General features: G+C 38.2%; 1 protein-coding gene across 4 annotated transcripts in view; it reads left to right on the top strand.

Annotated features, from left to right (window-relative positions):
• LOC127649646 (gastrula zinc finger protein XlCGF8.2DB-like) overlaps positions 1–25805 on the top strand; it is a 95754-nt gene that overhangs the window by 50041 nt on the left and 19908 nt on the right. For 2 of the 4 annotated variants that reach the window (XM_052134879.1, XM_052134882.1), the window contains exons 1-2: positions 4855–4918; positions 7192–7357. In XM_052134879.1, coding sequence (XP_051990839.1) covers positions 7261–7357 — 97 coding nt within the window. In that variant the 5' untranslated portion in view covers positions 4855–4918; positions 7192–7260. Of the gene's footprint in view, positions 1–4854; positions 4919–7191; positions 7358–23654; positions 25089–25805 lie in introns of those variants that run through there. The other 2 variants (XM_052134881.1, XM_052134880.1) reach the window with 2 other exon arrangements.

Below are 25805 nucleotides of genomic sequence, written 5' to 3'. Positions count from 1 at the left end.
CGTGTAATCCCTGTATGTTGTGTATTTCTGAGGTATATCAAACTCGTTAGAACTGTTTCGTTGTGTGTTTTAAACTCTGAGGCCTCATATTTAATAGCCTCAGTGTATATTCCCTTATTAATTGTACTAAATATACCTTTCTTGGTATCAAATTAAACCTTACGATTTGTCCGAGCTGAATTCGAATATAAGATCTCTGTAGAATGATATTACGCAATGTTTTACTATCTTTTGAGTCATTCAGCCCAAAATCTCTTACCGTCATAAACCCAGCCAGAAACATGCAAATGAGCCTTGACAAAGGAATCATTCTCCTGCCCAGAGTAATGGAGGCCTTTACGACCTCCAAAGGAATGTTCAGAGAAGTGCGGACCCTCCCTTCATTCTCTTACTGAGAAAGAGAAATGAACCCTGTTAATCCTATATATATATTCTATATATCCATGTGATAAATATTGACATATATCTAGTGTGCCATCTCACATTTTCCCTTAAATGTGCTTGATCTATGTTTTCTTGCAAACTAATGGGTTAATGTTTCAGACTTTGCATACTATGGTTAACCAAAATCATATGTGTGGCATATTTGGTCTCTATAACTTGGTATTTTGAAGATCGAAATGACTGTGTACATGATATGTCGATAACAACAACATATTAGTATTAAAAGTATATTTCCTATTTTCTTTCTTGCACATGCAATGGGCAATTTTACAACAAAGAGCAATAAACCAAATTCCCGCCTGGAACCCAAACCCTTCTCATTGGTCGAGCCAATGAGAGGTGGGACCTGTTTCCCGAGGGTATAAAATTGCTGCGCCCACTTCCTCTCATCTCTCTTATCTTACCTCTTCTTAGCTCTTCCTCGCTCACTCTTAGCCTCTCTTGCTTCCTGCCTCTCTTGCACTCTGAGCCTTGTGCTCTCTCACTCTCTCGCTGAATGATGCCACACTAGAAGGCCCCAAGGACTCCCAAGCGTGCGCCAGGCTACCTACGGCCTTGACTGCCCATTCACCAAGATCCTCTGACTCTCACTGGTTCTCTCTCTCATCAAGACAACATCAAAGATCAACTGGAGCCTCAACAAATTGCATCAGGACAGTTTAATTCAAATGGGACATGCAAGTATCAAACTTAGTCTCATTATTTGATACATTAAGTATCCTTAACCCCTTTCTAAAAAGGGCGTGTCAGAACTAATATGATGGTTTGCTCAGGCTGTTGATCTGCTGAACTTCAAACAATGCTATAACTTCTTGCCTTCCTGTATTCTGCTTCAGCCCTCTTTCCCTTGGTAAACTGTATGAATGTATGTATATGTATGTTAGAGTAGTTTAAATGTTTAGTCTAGTTAATAAAGTCTTGTTCATGTCACATGTAAAGTTGTCTGTGTCTCAAGCTCATATCTAAAGTCACTAATCATAGATTTTGACTACTTGCTCTTAATACTTAGTAAGAAAGACATTTCCCTTGCCCCGGAAATGTACATTTCTATTAATTAATTAATTAATAACCAAAATTGAGTGTTCACAGGATGAACCGAGTATTTGGTTGTAATGTTAATGTAGCTACATCAAGTTAACCCGATTAACTGATCCAAATATTCATAATTGATTATAACGAGTTATGATTGATTATTAATATTTCATAGAGCTGATTCGCTACCTAATGGTGGAAGAATATAGAGCTGATTCGCTACACTTTTTTGAGTGAAGATCATTTCAGTCTCTGAGTAACTATAAAACTTTTCTCCAGTTATGAAATTAGCAGGTTTTTGAGAGTGATGCTTCTCTACTTGAGTTCTTCACTTTCCACTTTAATTTCTATTTGGCCTAAAATAGACAGATAAAATAGTAAAAAATAAATACAAGTGAGAAATAGAAAGCAACAGTGGAAGAAATGGTAAAAAACAACAGAGAAAGATTTAATTTTTATGTGATCTTAATTTAAAGATTATCTTTGATACTCTAATGTTCATTGGTTTATCTTATTATAAGATATATTATTTGCCCACCCCTCTGACTGAAAATGAACTTTTGTCTAACAAATAAAAAAATATCTTTACAGTCAATTCACAAATAATTTTTGAAAATAAATTATATTTTATAAAGAGATTGGAGCTGCTAGTTGTAGATGTTTCTGACGTAGTTGTTCCTGGTTTCTGACTACAGGACGTAGGCTTTAAAGTTTCTCATGTGCAACAGAAAATGTCAGCAAATTACCAAAGTGAGACAAACCATCTTTGTAGACAAACCACCAGTTAACACTTTGGTTTACATTGGATTTGAGCATGAATTGTTAATAACATTTGATCTGATCTTCAAATAAGAAAAATTGACAAAAAAGTGTGTTTGAAAACACACCATCACATATATCACAGTATAGTCAAATATGCCAGCTTATGTGTGACGTAAAACCAATGACCATAAGATGTGGTGGCACTGAAGGATTAAAAATTCATAGTGATTAAGGACTTATATTTTGGTCTGTTTCTCACCCAAGGTGCAAGGTGTTTTGCTTCAGTGGACATGGATTAAATCAATGGATTTTTGGAGTTTAAAGATTTTTTTAGCACCTGATTGACTTACATTGAATGGACATTAACACATCATACAAGTCAAGTCATTTTTATTTGTATAGCACCTTTTACAACGCACATCGTTTCAAAGCAGCTTTACAGCTATACATCCTATATCCACCTCATAAATCTCTTTGTGTTCCGAAGAAGAAAGAAAGTCATTCAAGTTTCAGATTGCAAGGGTGAGTAAATTATAATTTTTGGCTGAACTATCTCTTTCAGTTAATGGGTATAGAACTTTGACTGACTTTCGGTGGATATTTTTGTTGATAGGTCTTATCAACATTTTAAGGATATGCTAGCACTTAATCTTGATCCAAAGCACTTGAACCACAACATTTTCTTGGATAGGCTTGAGACTTACGTTTGCATCTTTGGACAGGTGTTAGCATGGTTTACATCAAATTTATCTGATTGCTACCACTTTGTGTAAACAAAGAATTGTCAGATCAAGCACATGCTAAGTATGGCATGCTGCAAAGCTCTGTAATAGGTCCTCTGCTTTTCTCCTCCTATATGTTTCCCTTGGGAGACAATGTTTTTAGTTAAGTGAAAGACTGTTATTCCATGGTTGTATTGCAAACTTAAGTTCTTCTTATTTATGATATATATTTATGAATATACTTTTAATTGAGTATATTTTAAGTGCTGTAATGCTACTTTTACTGCACTATTTTCCCACTGTCTGTGTTTGCTACTTCCCTGTCCTGATTTTATTTTTATCTATCAACATGACTGGCAAGGGAGAGTCTCATGACTCCCGTCAAATCCAATCACATTTAAAAAACTTGAACGGCAGCTGCAGATCTGGCGCCAACTGTTATGGATATGGAGAATGCCTCAAACATAGTTTACAGCTGAACATAACCAGCTGCACCTGAAAGGGATTTTCGCAGTGAAAAAGGCCAATTGCTTGATCTTGTCATGCGAGTTTAACTTGCTCAAGCCAGATATCAGCATTAATCCTGCCTCTAATTTGAAAAAACATATCGAGGTAAATTTCATATTTCTGATTATTATATTCCGTGTGTCTATAATGTAGCGTGTAATTTAACTATCACTGAGATTATTGGGCCGCTGTGATCTAGATGTTTAACGGAAAAAAAGAGAGATGCCTTCGATCAAATGTTTAGTAGTTTTCTATATTTAGTGTATGTTCTAAATCTAGAACAGGGGTGTTTATTACATCAATCGCGATAGCAAGAGCACCACTGGTTGGTTGATCTAGATGAAATATGAAAGATTGACTTTTTATTTCCTGATGACTGCAGTGTGCTGTTTGATTGACAGGCATCTATAATGTTTGAGCGCTAATGCGTGTTCACGCCTAAAAGATCAAAAACACTTTATAATTCCGCCAATGATGAGGATTTAATATAAACTTTATTGTTTATGTCTAAAGTGAATTTAAAAGTGGGACAAAAAGTGTATTTGCATCAAAATATCGGACTTGAAGTGTACATGAAACCGAATTGAGCAATGTAGAAGGCTATGACATACAAAGTATTTTAATCAAACAACAATAACAAGGAAATGACAAAACCACTCACTAATTTTGGCTAACATGAGTAGCTTTAGAAGTATTAATGAAATAGAATAAAACAGAGACATTTTTAATAATAATAATATTTTGTATAAATATTGTTCTTTTTTTAATAATCCCGACCCCAGATGTAGAGATTGTGTTAATTGGTACAATACATTACCAGGAAAGTAGAGATGATAAAATAATTTATAATTATGATTAGCCTTTATAAAGATCAACATTTGTAGAGCAATACTTCAGCAGAACATTCCACCAGTCACAAACTTCAGAAAATTGTGCATCATGCATTAGAATGAGAGCATAACTATTTCTTGGCTTAAAACATACAATAACTAAATCAATGTGGAACATTGTATCTCAAAAGGAGGACAATGTGGCCCCCATGAGCTACTTAAAGAAATAATTTACAAAAAAATTAAAATTCTCTCATCATTTACTCACCCTCGTGTTATCTGTCTATGACTTTCTTTCTTCAGAACACAAATTAAGATTTTTAGAAGAACATTTCAGCTCTGTAGGTTCATACAATGTAAGTGAAGGGTTGTAAGTGCTTAAAGAATGGATTGATGATGCTCCATTCTGGTTCTGGATGTAGAGATTGGGGCAGAGTCAGAGTGTCAAGTAACATAAAGCAAGAAAAAGTGCGAATCAGAAGAAATAAACACTGATTGCACAGAAACTCTGTAGGTGGCGATATGCACGTAAAACGCGAATCTCCCAAAACTAAAGAAGAAGACGGACATGTTGTGACGTCATAAATGCTCATCAGTCGGCTGTGGTTTCTTTCAGACAAGGTAAGTGTTTTATAAAGTGAAAAAACATTTCAATCGTTTTCGGTTGGATTGTATGTTGTGTTCAGGGTACATAGAAATATTCAGATACTTCTGGAATCTTCATTCGGATTGAGTTTAATGGGATTGACTGAAATCTGCGCATGTCAACAATGACACGATTCCAAACTAAAGCAGATCCAGTGAGAACTGAGTTCTTCTAACATGTGTGCATGTATTACAGATGTGCATACAAAGTCAACACATGCTTTCCTTTTCAATGTTTTCTGCTGATGGCTCATATCTTGATGCACTATTTCATGTTTTGTTATTAATTGTGTGACATATTCAGCATTTCATTTGAACTTCACTGAATAACTCCTGGTCAAATAATGCAGATGAAGACAGGACTGAGGTGTATTTCTGTGTTGATTTACTTGCTGTTTATAGTTTTAATGTTAGTTTTGATGCTTTTATACCTGGTTAAATGTGCATTATTTGGATGTATTTACATTATCATACTGTCTTGGTAATGGAAAAGCAGTTTGGTTCAATGGTTCTTTTGGATCACACTTATTGAAAAATACATGTGGAGAACAATGAAGATACACTGAGGTAGATTAATGCAAAAGATTGTGTTTCTGAAGATTCATCAAAAACATCCAAGGAACACAATGAAACCTGAATACATTTGTTTCAGCGCCTACTGTTCAGGGGTGAAATTGGGTTACATTTAATTTGATGCTGTGGTGGGGTGCCCTGCAAACACAGTACATTCCCATAATGGTTCCCGTTTGGTTCTTTTTTTTTATTGCTATATAATAACTTAATTGACTCGTATAATCAAAAAGAACATGATGTGAAAGTTTGACGGAAAAGTTTGTTCTTTATTAACCACAGTTGAAGAGAAACAGATGTCTCTGCTAAATTGTGATAAGAAATGAATCTAATGTTAGCCTAGATGAGATTAATTGAATGTTTACTTGAATAATTATTCAATTTTGAATGTCTGTCAGTAGAAATTTCTGATTTTAAAAACCATCAACTGTGTTGAAGTCATTGCTTTATATTATTTACTTGAATATCTGTATATTTGAGCACCACCAGATCATCACTGATCCTCCAGCAAACTTCACAGTGGGTGCGAGACACTGTGGCTTGAAGGCCTCGCCATATCTCCGTGTAACCATTAGATGACCATGTGGAGGATCGGTGATGATCTGGGGATGCTTTAGCAAGGCTGGAATCAGGCAGATTCATCTTTGTGAAGGATGCATGAATTCGACCATTCTGCGATTATTGCAACGTTTAATCATTAGCAATACCAAAGGTTGTATTAAACCTGCTTGCTTACCAAAAAAGAGGACAAAATCATCTTTTAAAAATAACTCTAAATGACATTCACTGAATTAAAGAGAAAGAAATACTTTTTATTAAAACAAAAACTAATCAGAAACATATTTTGTTGTGATGTATAATGGGGCGAAGACTACCCTCTCTAACCTTTCTGTTCACTTCAATCCATCTTTCACTAACAAAAAAACAAACTCTCTCTTATCAATAAAGCTGCATATTGCCAATTTTCTTCACGATAAGAAATGCACAGTGACATATATTATGAATCAATAAATCACGAGCCATCACGTTATAATCTAGCTGCAGCAAGCATGCTTGCTCGAGGGACGAGTGTCCCCGCAACAGAGTGTGTATCAGTCGGGTACAGTTTCAATCCCTCCCACTTAGATTGGGACATTCGCGCAATGCATAGAAGAGGCCGCACAGAGAAATGCCAGTTTCGGAGTTTGTAGTTAATTACATGACCTGTTTCCGTATTATTTGAACTTTAATAAAACTATATTTCCAATGTATTTGACAGTATATGTTATTATATAAAATCTGTCTTTTAACAAATCAGTGAGATTCAAGTGGGTATCGCAGATTTAATTTGAATTTTGTCTTTTAACTTGTAACACGAATAAATATTTGAAAAGCTTGAAAGGTCAAAACATCTAGATAATAGTGCATGAAGTGTGGGTAATGTTGTTAAATCATTTTATTGTTGCAGATTTGAAAAATAAAGAAGTTATTACATCAATGCTGCATTAATTTGATTGGCTGTGTTGATTGGATTAGATGTGTGATGGGCGGAGCAAAGAATATGTGGTGTTGTGAGTAAAGAGCACTGCAGCACTGGACATCTTTACATTAAAGAGAAACTTAATGCATGAGATTAATCATGATTATGAAATTAAATCTATGCAGGACTCTAATTTTATGTTTTAATTTCTCTTTTATAGGTTTAACAAAGCAAAACCAACACCAACTACCCCCTAGAAGTACCTTTGACAGCACATACCCCCGAAAAGATGGAGTTTATTAAAAACGAGTTAAAAGAGGAGAGTGAAGACATCAGTATTTCAGAACCATTCAGACAGAAAAATGAAGATACTGAGGAACAAAGAGGTTGGTGTCCATTTGAGATGTTGGTAAAATTTTTTGTGTCATAATTTCGTCAACAATGTTTGAATTAAAATTATCGTGATCCCCTCTTTGTTAATGGAAGCAAACAACACCTCAAACATTTTTTGGTCAGTCATTTTGTTGATGAGGTTAACACCATGTTCTGGATGTGTGGCTGTAAACATCATAACTCAAGTAAGACCCTCTCAAAAACTGACAATGTTGCTTTTTTCTTGTTGAAAAAAAAGTTAAATCATCTGACAATTGTAAAGCTTTCAGCAAAGGCAGGACTGAACTGTTGTCATGCTGTTTAGTAATATTAAACATAAAACAGTGCAAAAAGTTTTATATTTATGTTATTTTGTGATATTTTACACATTTCCCTGTGACGCTTATGTAAATAACAAACATGGGATCCAAGGAACCCTTTGTTATTTTATTCTCTGTTGCTTCGCTTTATTTCAAGATATTTGAGAGTTGTTGCGGTGTTTGTTTCTTTAACTTTCCATTGCAATCTCTTACGTAAAACTCTGGGTTTCCCCAGTTGTACGAGCGCATATATATATATATATGTATATATATATATGAACATGGGGACCGTTGATATTTTACATTGGGTTGTATAAATGGGTATAGTGTATATGTGCTTTTCCCACTGACTAGTCCCAGAAATGTTGAATTCTTTCCGCTGTGTTGAATTGTTGTTGGGCTGAATGGGCTCCATCCTATGACGTTTGTTATCTGGTCTGTTCATTCATATCCGCACTCTTCAAAAACATGTAAGAATGACGCTTTTGTCTTTACATGGTCACCTAAGCTGCGTTTTCCTGAAAAAGCCTTGGTGTGTTAAACCGCTTTCTCTTAATTCCTTAAGAGGCGCAAGGAAATCGGTGTTCTCGTTTACATGATATTTCAGAATGCCACTTTCTTCAAAACCCCTGGAATAAACCGTTTTCTTAAGTGCATGTAAACGTGGTCAGTGTAGCAGTTATTTGTCCTCTGACAAAACGATTTTCACTGGAGTCGGTGAGATTGAAAGTGCACAATGAGCTGCTTCTTACACTGATGAACTGATAAGCCATTGACTTGCCAAATTTGCAGTATACTTTGAGCCCTATGGAGTGAAGAGTCACCTTTAGAATTTACCCTAACCTGCGCTTCCATCAAGCATTATAGTGTGGCTCTCAAACAATTTCAGCTTTGACCCAGTTGCCTAGGACCTTTCAAAGCATCAGTCAATGATAACTGTATGATTCAGATCACATATTACGTGGATGATGCCAATGCTAAAACGATTTTTAGACATTCTTTGCAGAGCAAAGTGGTGCTTGATGCTTGTCTTAACTGGTGTGTTAATGCATTTAGATATCATTTTTTAAGATTCAAGATCACCACAAACTCATACAAAAGTGATTCTGTGTCAGTGGTCAAGTGATTGAATAAGGACCTCTTACAGAACAAAACCAGATGGGACAAAAATAAAGTTCTGTCACAGCATCACACCAATTTCTAGAAATTTCAATGAACCTGCTGATTTTTCGAAGCATGAACGGATGGATGAACATGGGCAGTGTCAGTGCTAAAAGCAAAATGAGACTTTGGTCGTCTTCGGCACATTCAATTTAAAAATGTTTGGAATAAAATTAATTAAATACAGATTATAAGGTAAAAATAAAAACAGTGTATTACATTATCATTCAAATTTACAAATGTTTAAATGCTAAGCCTTTTATGCTTGTTGCTCAATGTTGGTATTATTGACCAATCTGTGGTCCTGTCCCACTGGTTGCCCTTTTGTCGTGGCAGGACTTCACATACCTCACTTCCAGATTTGTACTTGCTTATTCTTTTTGTCTGTATTCTTTTATAAGCAGTAGTTTTTGCAGTAGTATCAAAAGCAGAAAATGGCATTCAAACCTTTTTCATGATCTTACATGGATCCTTTTCCCGAAACGAATCATAAAAATGCAAAAACCGCAAGTAACCGTGTGATTTATTAATTGGTCTTGGCCCCTAGTCAAAGGTTTCATCTTACCACTAGGAATTCTCCAAAGAGTTTCAAATTAGAAGTTTTTGCTTTAAGCCTATTCACAAAACTGCTTAGAGCAAGTTTTTCTAAAGAAATCTTAAGATAAGAGTAAGGCGGAGTTGACATCTTTGCTATGATTGACGAACATTTCATCTCCCACGTGTTGAAGTCCTCAGGATGACTTCTAAGATGTCGTGGGTTTAGGAGCTACTAATGCTTCATGAATTACTCTTAGATTAGGAGTTACATGCCCCTAATTTTTAAGAGTTGCTCCTAAACGTTAGGAGCTACTTTAAGCCTTAAGATGTTTTTGTGAATACAGGCCCTGATCTCGTTTTGCTGGCGATCTGTCTTGACAGGACTGTGTGTGCCACATAAATGCCCCTCTAAAAATGTCATGGCTGTTGTCCAAAGTTTCACAAGCATACAGTTACTCAACAGTGCTTTTTCACTCTAAGGAAAGAATGAAGAAGAATTTTGCCGTGAGTGTATCTAAGCCTTTAGGCAATTTGTGAAAGCGAGAGCTAGGTCAGCTACTGTGGACAGTATGCTAGTATGTCTAAATTAGTTGTCATTAGTGTTGTCACGATACCAACATTTCATTAGTGGGTACCGATACCAGTAACTATTCACAATTCTTGATATCAATATTGATACAACAGAAAAAATAGGTAATATGCTACTGATAATGTATTTTGCCTATTATAATGTTTAATGTCAATGAAAACAATAGCATGTTTCATGCTTCAAGTAAACATTGCTTCAAGTCAATAGACTTAATGTTTGTGTTTATGATGGACAGAACAGATTTGGGTATTGCCAGCCCAATATGCGTATGGATATCACTGCCAACATTCTGGGAGTTTGGGTTATGAGTGGATGCTGTGTGCTCTAGATCTTTTGTGCTTGAGGAGGTAATCATTGTCCAATTTCAAATTAACTCTTGAACTATTTGCTTGAGGTGTAGAGCTGGGAAAACATTTATTCAGTTAGCACTGTCACCTCACAGCAAGAAGGTTCTGGGTTCGAGCCCCGGCTCAACTAGGGCCTTTCTGTGTGGGTTGCATGTTCTCCCCATGTTTGCATGGGTTTCCTCCCTGGTGCTCCGGTTTCCCCCACAAGTCCATGCACATTAAGTAAATTGGAGACTCTGAATTGCCCCATATGTGTGTGAGTGAGAGTCCCCCAGCCACTGGGGTTGCATCAGGAAGGGCATCCGGCATAAAACTTGTTCCAAATCAAATCCAATATATGAGTGGTGGTGGTGTAGTGGTCTAAAGCACAAAACTGGTAATCAGAAGGTCACTGGTTTGAGCCCCACAGCCACCACCATTGTGTCCTTGAGCAAGGCACTTAACTCCCAGGTTGCTCCAGGGGGATTGTCCCTGTAATAAGTGCACGGTAAGTCGCTTTGGATAAAAGCGTCTTCCAAATGCATAAATGTAAATATATATTTACAAGCGGACCCTACACCTACACAGGACAAATGCTAGGAAAGAGAGATATATAAAATATATGTGTATATATATATATATGTATCATTATCTTAATGCTACAATGACTAATAAATAAATATAGAAAGCTACAGTTGTGCAGAGTTACATATTAACAGGTTTTCTCGCTGAGAAGTCTTTAATTCTTTACGTTTAGTCCTTTAATGCACCGCTGTGTGTGTTCAGATGTCAGAATCCTCTGCTGTGATCAATGTTCCTGTTATTATGCATGATAAAAAAGATAATTTAAAGAGGTATTGTGGAAAGTTTTTGTCAGGAGTCATTTTGCAGATTCTGTCTGACACTGCTTTAATAAATAGTTTAGCTGTAAAAAAGCATACTAAACGGTTGGATGGCATAAACTACACGTCACACCCCTGCTGTTATAATCTAACAGCCAGGGTATTCATGCACAGTGGTGGATAATTTGTCGACAAGAAATGCCACTAGACCCAGAGATGTATGATTGAGGGAAGACACCTGATTATATTTAACACTTAAAAGACATGCCTGCAAAGCACATCTGATTTGCTTTTTTGTTCAGAAGTTTATTTGCGCTTTGGCGTCAACGCATGCAGCTCGATCATATCTCGCGGAACACGTGCAAATTGTGAGTTCTCTCTGTCAGTCATCTGGGAGCAGTTTGTAAGAATGCAAAGGATCTCTGACTATCTCAGGATGCATATGGGACTGCAGGTGAATTGTCATGTGTCATAATTCAGTACAGCCCCAGAAATGGTTATTAAACAAGTTTACACTTTAGCCTCCATTTGTATGTTGCAAAATTACCATTATGATAATAGTATTAGCCTATGGTAATATGTTATATTTCATATTCTAAAATAACAAAATTAATTAAAATGATATATATTTATTTTTGGAATACAATGTGACATAATGCAGCCTTGTGTTCCTTAGCATTAGCTAGTTGCCTAGCTCAGACAAGGCACTGACTTCTCGATTGGTAGTTTTAAATTGGTAGTTTTGCATATCTCTACCTTTTAACTGCAAATTATATATTACAGTGTAAACAGTTGACATTTCAGACACAACTGTTCATCAATAGAAATTTCTTTCTGAGACAACAGATTTAAAGTTGATTTTGTTTTTGTTTTTACTTTTTAAGAAGTTTTTCTATCAAATCGCAGTACTTACAGAATCTCATTCTCACAGTTATCGAATTGGCCAGGAATTATCGTTGTAATATCGGAAGTTCTATGACAATTCACAGCCCTATTGTGGTGAGAATGCTGTCCGACCCAGCGGGCCAATGAACCAGGCAGTATCCTTATGATAATCATGAGTATACCTGATGAATCTTAGAAATAATCTGTAGGTAAAGTCAAGTCACATTTATTTGTATTGTGCTTTTCACTAAATATTTTGTTTATTTTTTTTTGTATAGTGTTTTTGTCTTTTAAGCCCCGAGTGAGCAAGCCGAAGGTGACTGTGACAAGGAACAAAAATTCTATAAGATGTTAGTTAGTTGACAAAAAAGGAAAAACTGCGAGAAACCAGTTTCAGCTGGGGGATTTTTGATATTTGATCATCATGGCATTTCATTGCATGAAGGTCATAATATTATAAGAAACCAAATTTGGAATGATCTGTGCAAAAGTGGAGTGCAAATTTTTGTAGAAATTACCAAATTGGAAGTCTGACATCATGTGGTGTGCCCATTGCATTATTTCGTTATGATATTTATTAGGGATGCACCGATGTATCGGCCAAACATCGGTATCGGCCGATATTTGCCTTGTTGACTGACATCGGCCTATCAGCATATACGATGTTATTCACCGATGGCAGTGGCCGATGTTTATCTGTTTATATGTCTTGCTTATTTGCCAAGCGAGCGGCAGTTTCGGAGAAAATCCAACAGGTGGAACTATAATACCACCCACAGCCACTGGATGGACACGACTCAGTGGATGCCGTGTGCACGTGTGGTTTACTTTCAAATAAGTGCAAGAAAATGTTGGTGGTGTGGGAGTATTTTACTGTCTGGTCTGTGATTTAGTGAAAAATTCTGCTGTATAGTAGGCTCTAAGTTGGCAGCAATATTACTTTTTAATATAAAAAAAAATCATAAAGTCAACAGTCTCTTCAAAAGTAGGCAAGGATTATGACATTGGGGCCCCAGAGACAAAGCCAGTGGGGTTTGCAGGGCTCAATACTAAGAATTTTTTGTACAATGCTTCAGATTTTCACTGGCCTTAGCCCGTTCACTCCTTTAGTCATGCTGTCATGCAACTTTTGGCCATGTGTTGTGTTTTCACACACAGGATCAAATATTTAGTCACTGAGTTCAAGATTTGATTATTGGCTGAATGTAATAAACATATGAATGTTGTGATGTGTAATATACAGTAGGTAGATATGCCTAATCTATGAATTAAGAATGTGGATATAAAATGAGCCAGTGCCCATGCCTGCCACGGTTAATGAGCCGGGACCAGTGCCTGTAGCCTCGACCGTCCCAGTGCCTTAAGCCTCGTTGTCCCTGTAACCACGCTCCCTGCTGGTCGAAGGAGGAGGAAGACATCTTCTCCCCTGTCTCAGCAAGTGCTCGCGATCACTGAGGTCGTTCCCCAGTCTCTACCAGTGCTCACGATCACAGTGGTCATTCCCCAGTCTCTGTCTATGCTCTCGACCATGGAGGTCGTTCCCCAGTCTCAGCCTGTACTCTCTTCCACGTCTCTCAGCCCCGAGCCTCCCATGGCTCTGTCTTCCGTGGCTCTGCCCGCTTCCCCAGAGTCTCCTCCTCCAGTGGTTCCACCTCCAGACCCATTCCCAGCCCGGAGAATGTCACAGCCTGTCTCCACCATGTTCTTCAAGGACTCTTATTTTGAAGTTTTCCCCAGTACTATGTTTCCCACAATCCACTGCCCTAATCACATAATCCGTTCATTGTCATCTCCACCTGTATTCCATTTTCTCATTAGTTTCCATGTGTATATATACCCTCTGGTTATTATTTAAACGGTCTGCTCCATGCCATGTCACATCTCGGCCTGTTCCTTGCCATGTCACAGCCACGTCCGAGTCTGCTCCATGCCATGTCACAGCCACGTCCTGTTCCATGCCATGTCACAGCCACGTCTGAGTCTGTTCCATGTCATAGCAACGCCTCAGCCGGCTCATGACATGTCACAGCAACATCTCTGCATGTTCCACGCCTCAGCCTGTTCCACACCATGTCAAACCATGCCTCAGCCTGCTCCATGCCATGTCACAGCTGAACCTCAGTCTGCTCCATGCCATGTCTCAGCCAAGCCCCAGATTGCTCCATGCCATGTCACAGCCAAACTTCATTCTGCTCCATACCATGTCACAAGCAAGCCTCTGCTCCATGGTCCAGGCCCGCCTCCACTCCACGGTCCAGCGCTCGCACTGTCAAGTCACCACAGTCCCCCCCTCCCAGCTTTGAACACTGTTTTTGTTTTGGGGCATCTGGAGCAGCCCCTAGAGGGGGGGGATATGTCATGTCTAGATGTGTTTTGTGTTCATGTCTTTTATTTTTAAAAGTTTAGTTCCTGTTTCATGTCATGTGTTTCCCCGTTCATGTGATCATCCTGTTTCCCTCCATGTTTATGTGTCTTGTTTTCATTGGTTCATTGTTTGATTACATTGTAATCAGTTCTAGTTTGTTATTTGTTTAGTTTATTAGTCTTGTTATCTTGTTTATAGTTCTGTCTGTTCAAATGCTCCATGTCATGTCTCGCCCTGTTCCATGCCATGTCACAGCCATGTCTGAGTCTGCTCCATGCATGTCACGTCTCTGCCTTTTCCATGCCATGTCACAGCCACGTCCTGTTCCATGCCATATCACACCTCGGCCTGTTCCATGTCATAGCAATGCCTCAGCATGTTCCACGTCTCAGCCTGTTCCACGCCATGTCAAAGCCACGCATCAGCCTGCTCCATGCCATGTCACAGCTGAACCTCAGTCTGCTCCATGCCATGTCTCAGCCATGCCCCAGATTGCTCCATGCCATGTCACAGCCAAACTTCAGTCTGCTCCATGCCATTTCTCAGCCAAGCCCCAGACTGCTCCATGTCACAAGCAAGCCTCTGCTCCACGGCCCAGGCCCGCCTCTGCTCCACGGCCCAGGCCCGCCTCTGCTCCACGGCGCAGGCCGGCCTCTGCTCCACGGCCCAGGCCGGCCTCTGCTCCACGGCCCAGGCCGCCTCTGCTCCACGGCCCAGGCCGCCTCTGCTCCACGGCCCAGGCCCGCCTCTGCTCCACGGCCCAGGCCCGCCTCTGCTCCACGGCCCAGGCCCGCCTCCGCTCCACGGTCCAGCGCTCACACCTACTATGTCAAGTCGCCACAGCCCCCCTCCCAGCTGGTAATACATATGAAACTGCTTACAGGTGTGTATAAAATACCAAATACATAGTCTGAACAGGACAAAAACACATTAAATCCAATTTTTACAAGCCTCAGCCAACAGTAAAACGGCTTATTTACATATTTCTAACTGCTTAAAAATGCCTTTGTAAAAATAGCTATTTCTTCTGTTATAGCGCTGCCAAATTTATGAAATTTTACATGCAACCTCAGAATATTCCTTTTTCCATGTTTTAAAGTTTTGCCATGTTTGAAAATTGTGCTCACAAGATACAGGCTAAATTAGTCATTATAGGCCATGCCCAAAACATATTTGCTTCGATTTTTCTAACGATTCAAAATATAAAAATATATATTTGTCCGGAGGGTCTTTAGATGATGTATTCCAGTTTTTGTGTGAATCAAAAAAAAAAACGGCCTTGGATGAGTTTTTCAAAAAATATTTGTGATAAAGCTTTCTTGTGGGAATGAAAATCCATGTGAACATATCACTGGGGATACTGGTGGATTCAGAGAAGCTACAAATTTTTATTGTTGCCTATACGTTTCCGGAGTTATGAGAATATACGCAAATTAGCTAATTATACGGCCACCGTGTGGCTGAAGTCACTAAATTTTATATGCTGCTTCGAGTTGACACCCTGCTTGTGTATAGTAATTTCCTTAACCCTCATCCATTCCCAATACGAGTTATAAGGTGCTGAAATTTGGTTAATTTGTTGAATCGATTATGTAAAAATATGTTAGAATTTTAACCAATTTGAAATTTGTCACTCAAACAGCTGCAAAATTATTATTTGTAGCACCCCCTAGGGGCAGAATTAAACAACTTTCCTGAGATCTTTTAAATGTCCTGTTGACTATGTGTGAGTTTGGTTACATTTGGAGTTTGTGATGAGTAGATATTGATCAATTACTCATTGCATTAAACAGAAGGAACTTTATTGTTAATATCTTCAGAACGATTTGATGTATTGAAATTCTTTTAATAATTTTTGGCAGGAGGTTCTGTAGATGATTTATACCAAATTGCATTCCGATCTGACTAACAGTCTAGGAGGAGTTCGAATAAAGTAGGTTTTTCAAATATTCAAAATGGCGAAAACAAATTATAGGCAAATTAAATTGGAGATTTACATTTTTTTAGGGTTTGACTCAATGAATCAACGATTTTAGCCCTTATGGCTGCAGAGATGTGAGCCAAAAGCGCAAAAGTGTTTATTATAGCGCCACCTAGGGTCAGATGGGTGTGCGTTTGTGCGCCTGAGTAGTGAGGGGGATTTGAGACCATCCTGCCAAGTTTGGTGTCTCCACAACTTATGGGCTCTGACACCAAGACACTTTGGCAGAAAAGTGAGTAAGGAAAATACATTTTGTACAATTACAATAGGGTTTCAGCAGCTTTGCTTCTTGGCCCCCAAATTAAGTAGATTAAGTGATGTAACTATTTGGTAGGCAATGTTTAAATCTATTTGGCAGGTACTGGTGTGTTGTTCACTATTCGAACCGGCAAATGCTGCAGTTGGTAGCAGTCAATTGTCAGTGAAATAATCCTAAAGATAATTGCTGGCAGTGGTCAAGTGAGGTGTGCCTTGATGTGTGTCTGGTAATTAGCAGCAGTTCATTTTCTTTGAAGTCCATCTTAGTTGACCAAAGTGATACAGGCAGGGATCATCTAATGGCATTTCTCCACTGCACATTTTGGTTCGACTCAACTGTACTCGCTTTACTTTTTTGAGCTTGTGTTTCCACTGCAGTTTAGTGCTGCCTCAACGTGGGTGGGATTCAGTGGGGATTTCTTTAAGACTGCAAGGGAAGCTCAGCTTCCCCTATAATGTCAAAAAAATAATGGTCAAATATGTACTATTGTGTAAACAATTTATTGACTAAAAATGCGTTAGAACCACTGATCTATATATATATAACTGGATAGCTCATAGAATTCTAAACTGCCAGCAGTAGGTGAAGCTACCGGAAGTGCTCTGGCGGCCATCTTACTATTCCCTACCGACAGAGGGCATCGCAGCATGTGCAGCGTTTAACCGCGAAACACCACTCACTTAAGGATGCGGCTAAAGTGCCCACAGGTTGTAATTTATGACTATGTACATATTAAGCACACATTAGTCGTTATCCCCATGTAGAGTGTCCATAACGATCATAATCTTTAATAATCAACAGTAAAAATACAACACCAAAGTGTATTAATACCCCTTTTTAAAGCAAAGTTATCCATCTGCAGATTGTTACGGGATGCAATGTTTCTCTGCCTTCATAGTTTAAATCTGTTGATGCTCACTGTTCATAATGTTGACAAATTATACATCTGCATAATTTGCCAACATTATTAACCATTTTTGACTAGATTATATAGTAAATGTGAACTAATTTAGGGGGGGTGCATGCACATCAACAAATTTTAAAGTTAATAAAAACGACTAGCTTTGTGTTGATATTGTAACTAGACAGTACCTCTTGGAATAAATCCAGAACCAAATATAAAAATTTAGCATAGTATACACACACAAGTTCATATGTAGTATGTGTGTGTGTGTATATATATATATATATATATATATATACACACACACACATTAATTTACCTTTACTTAATGGAATTATCCATTTGCATTCATTTCTGGAACATGTACATACCAGCTTGTGAGCATTTAATTATTTCAACAATCCCCTGATATTTTAAATCATAATCAGAAATAGGTTTATTGACATATGCACACTCAAGGAAATCATACATATTTATTTGTTCAATAACAAAAGCTTCCAAGTACATAAAAAAAATTGACTTAAAGAACAGGTGGAGCAACCAAATTAAGCACCAACTTAGTTGCAAACTAACTAGTAGTTACTGAAGCCTTGAACTTTATACCCCAACTTAAGACCTTACGCACAGCTATTTACTCAACCTCATGTCCTTCCAAACCTGTATGACTTTTTCTGTGGAACACAAAAGATGACATTTAAAAAAATGTTTTTGTCCATATAATGAAAGCCATTGGTGACCAAAACAAGCTATTTTGCTCACCATTTACTTTCATTATATGGAATACAAAATACATTTTTGGGGGTTCTGCAAAAGAGTCACATGGATTTGGAAGGACATGAGGTTGAGTATATGATGACAGAATTTACATATTTGGGTCAACTTTTCTATTAATATTAAATGTTATAACGATCTGAAACACAGTAATTTTATGAGACTTATACTGCATGTTGCAAAAGTATCTTCATTGCAAATAAAAACAGACACTATAATATTTTTTACTCTGTTAAAACAGCTCTTCATTGAAGCCAGGCTGACTCCTCATACAGCTTTTCCTCCTGTTGCAAACCAATTCCAATTTTATCTAGCATTCAGTGCGATGTTTATTGAAATCCAAACGGCAAATTTACCTTGTTTAACTTCAACAATATCCATGTGCACCTTTTCAGGGCTGGACTGGAAAGAGAAATCGGCCCGGGATTTGACATAACTGTCAAAAAGTTGTTGGGGGGGTAGTGTTCGCTAACGCGGCGGCTCGTTTTAGATTATCGCGGCCGACACAGCGACCCGCTCGGTTCTCCCGATGGCCAGTCCACCCTGATCGGCCCCAAAGTTTGTCGGCCCACCGGAAAAATGTCCGTAGTCCAGATTACCAGTCCTGCCCTGCTCCTCGTCTATTCCAATTGATCACTTTATAAATGATGCCCGTGAGCTGGACCGTATTCAGGCCTGCACTGCAAAACGTACAAATCACACACAGAGAATTAATGAAAGCCCACATTATATTTATCATATGTAACCGGTGTTGATCTGCAATTAGATATTCAACTTGACCAAAAAAGCTGACTTAGGAAAATAACCACAATGCATAACAGTATAACACACTAAGTTAACGTTAGCTGCATAGCTAATATTCATTTATCCTAAGAAAATAACCACAATGCACGTTCAGCGTAAACAACAGCTACAAAACATAATTATGTATTCAGAATAAAAACTTTAAAGCCTGCAAAAAATATGTTTGAAAATGTCTACTGATATCTTACCTCAGTTTCTTAAACTTGTTTCTATTGAAACACGTGCGCACGTGCGCCACTGAACGTAATGCTGCTGCAATAAAGAGTAACATAACACGCTCACATTTAGAATAAGCAGGGGGGGGGAATTAAAGTTAAAATAAATAATGAATTACATATTTAGGAAGATTGCATTGTGATACAGTGTATGCAGACATAAGAAATGTGTTTTAATGTGACTGGATGGGTACAAATTACTCACCAAAACAGACGATTTCCCATTGAGACACATAGGCGTACAGAATGTTAGGGAATACCAAGATGGCGGCGCAGTAGCTTCACTGTTGTGACGTCATGAGCTATCCAGTTATATATATAGATCAGTGGTTAGAACACGTTCATCTCGAAGACGAGTTTGTTCAGAATCAGCTACATTACATATAGCAGGTCGGCTGACTCGATTTATTTCTCATACATTCCCGTAGCATCAGTGCATTTCCTTGTTGAAGCCGAGGGTCCATTGACTTCAATGGGGCTGCTCTGAACAGTTTTTTTCAGTGCTCCGAAAATAGACGGTCATTGGATAAATGCTGCGATTATGTCCCGCCCACGGACACTCAGTGTCTCTGGGGGTGAATGAGGAGTGGGCTGGCCCGGACTCCGGGCTTCCGCGTGATGATTGGAGGATCTGTCGAAAGACTGCGTCTCCTTTTGATTGACAGCGAATCTGTACTATAAGAAGTCACTGAAGGTATTTCGCGCTCAGTCCCATCGCGGATTTCTCAAGTGTAGTCGAAAGACAAACTGCTGCAACCTATTTCTTTATATTTGTTTGGCGAAATTGCTAGTCAATTTGCATAATACATTTCACACAATTATACACCACATTCCTTTTTTCAGTTTTACCAAGTTTAATATATTTTGTTTTTAGAGCGTTCGTTCGTTCGTTCGTTCATTCATTCATTCATACAGTAGGCTAGGCTAGCGTCGTACGGGTGAAACTGCGCACGATGGCAGACGGTGCTAATATTGTCGACCTGATTTTGGCGAAGCCATTTGTAAGTCTTCCTTACGAGGAAAAAATTAGAATTAAACAGCAGGGCAGATCAACACCTAAGATTGATTTAGTGCAAAAAATAGGGTAAATAAGTTTATAATGTAGGCCGAAAATGAGCTTCCCCTCTTTGAAAGACCAGCAGCCGCCACTGATGGGATTATAGTATGATCGTCGTAGTTGCGCTGCTGTGACATCATCTTAAACACAACATAAACATTACTGACCATAAACAATAACAAGGCCGCTAGATGTTAGCTACTAGCTCATTGTGCTTCTAGAAGCAGTTGATGCGTGGTGATTTTACACAAGTGTAACAGTTAAATTGACCTTGTTGTTTTAGAAGTAGCTGGTCAACTAAAAAAAGTGAAGCTTTCAAGCACAGTATAGAGTTAACATAACAAAATGTACCATCCTCCATCGTGGATCAAGTCCAGGGCACTCTACCTCCCATTGCTCACCGGTTTAGATGGTGTCCATTTTGTCGACTTCCACATTTCCTTGATGTTTCTGTAGACACTTATGTTTTTTTTTTACTTTTTCCTACACTGTTGGTAGGTCAGGTGTTAGCCGTGTGCAACCAACAGCTGAGACACTTCCTGAAAGACTTTTTCAGTTCACTTGTCGCTAACTAGCACAATTAGATTAATTTGTCTCATGAACAAATTATACTGTTATCGCTGTTGCTAAATTTAAAACTAGCGGGTGGTGTTGGAAATCCATTGATGCTGGTAGTGATGATTCTCTCTGACCAATCAGTGATCTGCAGGATTTTGACAACATTTAGTATCAGCTTGGAACCTCGACCGATGTGGTACTAAAAAAAGGTATCAGGTACCATGTACTATCCACAGTGGAAAACCCCCAAATAGCGAGTCGAGTTGTACCGTGCAGTGGAAAAGCCCCATAAGTTCCTTACACTGCCCAGTTGGCACTGGCTTAAGTTAGTAGTCATCACTAAGCACTAGAGAAGACTGTATCAATCATCAAGTTCTTCTAAACCTATTGGCACACTGAGTATTTGAGACATGTGGAAGCTTGTTAGTGAAGCAATCTTTGGTGGTCAAAATACAACCTGAATTTCGTAAAAGTTGGGATGTTTTTTAAATTTGAATAAAATGAAAACTAAAAGACTTTCAAATCACATGAGCCAACATTTTATTCATAATAGAACATAGATAACAGAACAAATGTTTAAACTGAGAAATTTTACAATTTTATGCACAAAATGAGCTCATTTCAAATTTGATTCCTGCTACAGGTCTCAAAATAGTTGGGACGGGGGCATGTTTACCATGGTGTAACATCTCCTCTTCTTTTCAAAACAGTTTGAAGACGTCTTGGCATCAAGGTTATAAGTGTCTGGAGTTTTGGTGTTGGAATTTGGTCCCATTCTTGCCTCATATAGGTTTCTAGCTGCTGAAGAGTTCGTGGTCGTCTTTTGACGTATTTTTCATTTAATGATGCGCCAAATGTTCTCTATAGGTAAAAGATCTGGACTGCAGGCAGGCCAATTCAGCACCCGGACACTTCTACGATGAAGCCATGCTGTTGTAATAGTTGCAGTATGTGGTTTTGCATTGTCCTGCTGAAATACACAAGGCCTTCCCTGAAATAGACGTTGTCTGGAGGGGGAGCATATGTTGCTCTAAAACCTTTATATACCTTTCTGCATTCATAGTGCCTTCCAAAACATGCAAGCTGCCCATACAATCAGAGATGCTGGCTTTTGAACTTAACGCTGATAACATGATGGAAGGTCTCCCTCCTCTTTTGCCCGGAGGACGCGGTGTCTGTGATTTCCAACAAGAATGTCAAACATAGAACACTTTTCCACTTTGAAATAGGCCATTTTAAATGAGCCTTGACCCACAGGACACGACGGCGCTTCTGGACCATGTTCACATATGGCTTCCTTTTTGCATGATAGAGCTTTAGTTGGCACCTGCAGATGGTACGGCAGATTGTGTTTACCGACAGTGGTTTCTGGAAGTATTCCTGGGCCCATTTAGTAATGTCATTGACACAATCATGCCAATGAGTGATGCAGTATCGTCTGAGGGCCCGAAGACCACGGACATCCAATAAAGGGCTTCGGCCTTGTCCCTTACACACGGTGATTTCTCCAGTTTCTCTGAATCTTTTGATGTTATGCACTGTAGATGATGAGATTTGCAAAGCCTTTGCAATTTGACATTGAGGAACATTGTTTTTAAAGTATTCCACAATCTTTTTATGCACTCTTTCAAAGATTGGAGAGCCTCTGCCCATCTTTACTTCTGAGAGACTCTGCCTTTCTAAGACATCCCTTTTATAGCTAATCATGTTACAGACCTGATATCAGTTAACTTGATTAGTTGCTAGATGTTCTCCCAGCTGAACCTTTTCCAAATTTCTTGCTTTTTCAGCCATTTGTTGCCCCTGTGCCAACTTTTTTGAGACCTGAAGCAGGCATCAACTTTGAAATGAGCTCATTTAGTGGATAAAAGTGTAAAATTTCTCTGTTTAAACATTTGTTATTTTATCTATGTTCTATTGTGAATAACATATTGACTCATGTGATTTGAAAGTCTTTCAGTTTTCATTTTATTCAAATTTAAAAAACGTCCCAACTTTTCCGAAATTTGGGTTGTAAAAGTTCTACCTGATCGATAATGTAGTGTAGGTTGAGTATATTTATCTAAGTGCAACCTGCAAGAGACGAGGTCATGATATGTCAGATGTCATTACTCCATAGTATAATAGCCATGTTATCAACATCAACTCCATATTATTACGACAATGAGTGGGTCCTGTTGCACTTTATCTGACTCCAACAGTGTTGAGAATAAGTGATAACTCTAGAGAATAATTTTCATTATCTATGTGAATGTTGAAGTCCTCAACAATCAAGGCTCTATCAATAGTAAATACTGAATCTGAAATTCATTTAAGTCTGTAAAGACAACATGATTTTTTTGAAGCACAAGCACTTCAAAATAGTTCAACTTGAATCCTGACATCTGATTAACACCAAGAACATCTCTGTAAATATTAGCAACACTTCCTCTTCAACCCTTCAGGTGAGGCTCATGTATCAATATATAACTAACCTGGGGGAGGAGACTCATTCATATTTATATATTAATCTGGCTTAAGCAAGGATTCTGTCAGAGTGAATCCAAACTATGATCTGTAATCTATGGCATTCACGTGAGCAGGGTAGAGTTTACCTTGAGGTTATCAAAGATCACATTAAAGCAGATACTTGACACCTGTAGCTTTATGCAGTAATATTTTGGGTGAATTGCATTTCCTTAATTTTAATATTTGTCATTTTGAAATGAACAACGACCATTTTGTGTTTTCATTTTAGATCTGATGGACGTGAAAGAGAAAAATCAGTTACTGAATGAAGTGGAGGAGAAACACCATCCGAATCAGACACTTAGTTTCAAAACAGGACAAAATTTAAGTGGCTCACAAACTGAAAATAACTTCTCACAAAAGAGATCTAAAAGAACAAGAGTAAAAAAGTCTTACATGTGCTGTCAGTGTGGAAAGAGTTTCTCACAGAAATGTCACCTTGAGAATCACTTAAGAAGTCACACCGGTGAGAGACCTTTCACATGCCATCAATGTGGGAAAAGTTTTACACGTAAAGAACATGTTACTACGCACATGAGAATTCACACTGGAGAGAAGCCTTTCAAATGCCATCAGTGTGGGAATACGTTTAGACATAAAGAAACCCTTAATAGGCACATGAGAATTCACACTGAAGAGAAGCCGTTCACATGCCATCACTGTGGGAAGAGTTTCAGACAGACATTTGGTTTCAAAAAACATTTGTCCTCTCACTCTTGTGAAAAGTCATGCTGTGATCAGTGTGGCAAAACTTTTTGTTCAGCAAATGAGAAACCTTACTTGTGTTTACTTTGTGGAAAGGGTTTATCATCTCTGTACAGTTTAAAAGTCCACAAGAGGACACATACCGGTGTGAGAGATCATGTGTGTTCTGAGTGTGGAAAAGCCTTTTTTACAGCTAATGGCTTGGAACAGCACCAAAAAATACATACTGGAGAAAAACCTTACATGTGTTTATATTGTGGAAAGAGTTTTACTAATTCAGGAGACCTGAAAAAACATGAGAGAGTGCATACTGGAGAGAAACCATACCACTGCACATCATGTGAGAAGAGTTTCAGCCAATTAAGCTCTCTACAGACTCATAGGAAAAAGTATTGTTCAGGGTTGTCACAGTGAACAAATGGAATCTTTTGTCACGCAAATGTAATCTCTCAAAAGATTCGGGGGCCAAGCACACATGGACCTTATTCACAGTTGTCCCATATTTGGTTTGAGAGTGAGGAACAAATATAACATAAATGTGATGTTTTGGAGATGAATGCAGGAATTGTATATTTTGGTTGCCATGATGTAACTTATCAGAATGAAAGTCTAGTCATTGTGTTGTTACATGAAACTTGGATGTGGGATATTTCTACTTGATATCTTCGATGTTTGATCATAATGGCATTTCATTGCATGACGGACATAATATTATAAGATAACAAAATTGGAATGATCCCGTTAGCCGAGCAGGTGTTAGCTAGACTGTTATTAGAGTCTAAGAGCAACCATATTATAAATTATGCTGCAATGCTCGCATTTGCATTACAGGTACATGTAGAGAGTACAATGTAGCATGATTGGAACACGTATCTTTGCAAATGTTTGTTAAAAAAAAAGTGTTATCATCATGTAATGCAGAACCTTTACTTCACAGAGTGAAATTTTTTAATAAAAGTCAAGGTATAGTACCAAGTTTGTGCATCTTTTTGTGTTTAGAATGTTAGTGTGACGACAGACTTCTGTGTCTGTGCATAAGTGGAGTGCAATATTTTGTAGTTATTTCCAAGTTAGAAGTCTAACATCATGTGGTGTGTCATTGCACTTTTCCTAATAGGAAGGTGGGATTGTTTGTTTATTTTATTATATTTATGATATTTTAGTCTGCATGAATAAAAATAACAAACAGTAAATGAAAGTTAATTATTACAGGGCAGTTTATGGTAAGCAAATAAAACACTGCATTTTTTCTTTTTTTTTTTTTTACCAGGGTTGGAACTCACACTCTGTAAAAAGTCGGTGAACACAATCAAATATGTCTCAAGTGAAAACAGACAAGATAAAAAATTAGGATGTGATCAGATGGGATCTGTTTATTAAGCTTTGCAGTGTGAGTGAGTACTGGTGTCAGGTTACATCTGCACAAAGTCCTTCTTTGTCAAACACTAATTAACCTTTTCATATGCAGATCTAAAACAAATAATAAACTTGAGTGTCACAGTCCATCTCCACTGTTTTTTTCAAGGACTCTTATTTTGAAGTTTTCCCCAGCACTACGTTTCCCAGAATCCACTGCCCTAATCACTTAATCTATTCATTGTCATTCCCACCTGTATTCCATTTCCTCATTAGTTTCCATGGTATATATACAGTACCAACTGGTTTTGTTCATTAT

This window comes from Xyrauchen texanus, chromosome 9, assembly GCF_025860055.1.
Source record: "Xyrauchen texanus isolate HMW12.3.18 chromosome 9, RBS_HiC_50CHRs, whole genome shotgun sequence".
NCBI classification, from domain to species: domain Eukaryota; kingdom Metazoa; phylum Chordata; class Actinopteri; order Cypriniformes; family Catostomidae; genus Xyrauchen; species Xyrauchen texanus.
The sequence above is the reverse complement of the archived record's forward strand: the minus strand, read 5'-3'. Positions and strand labels throughout refer to the sequence as shown.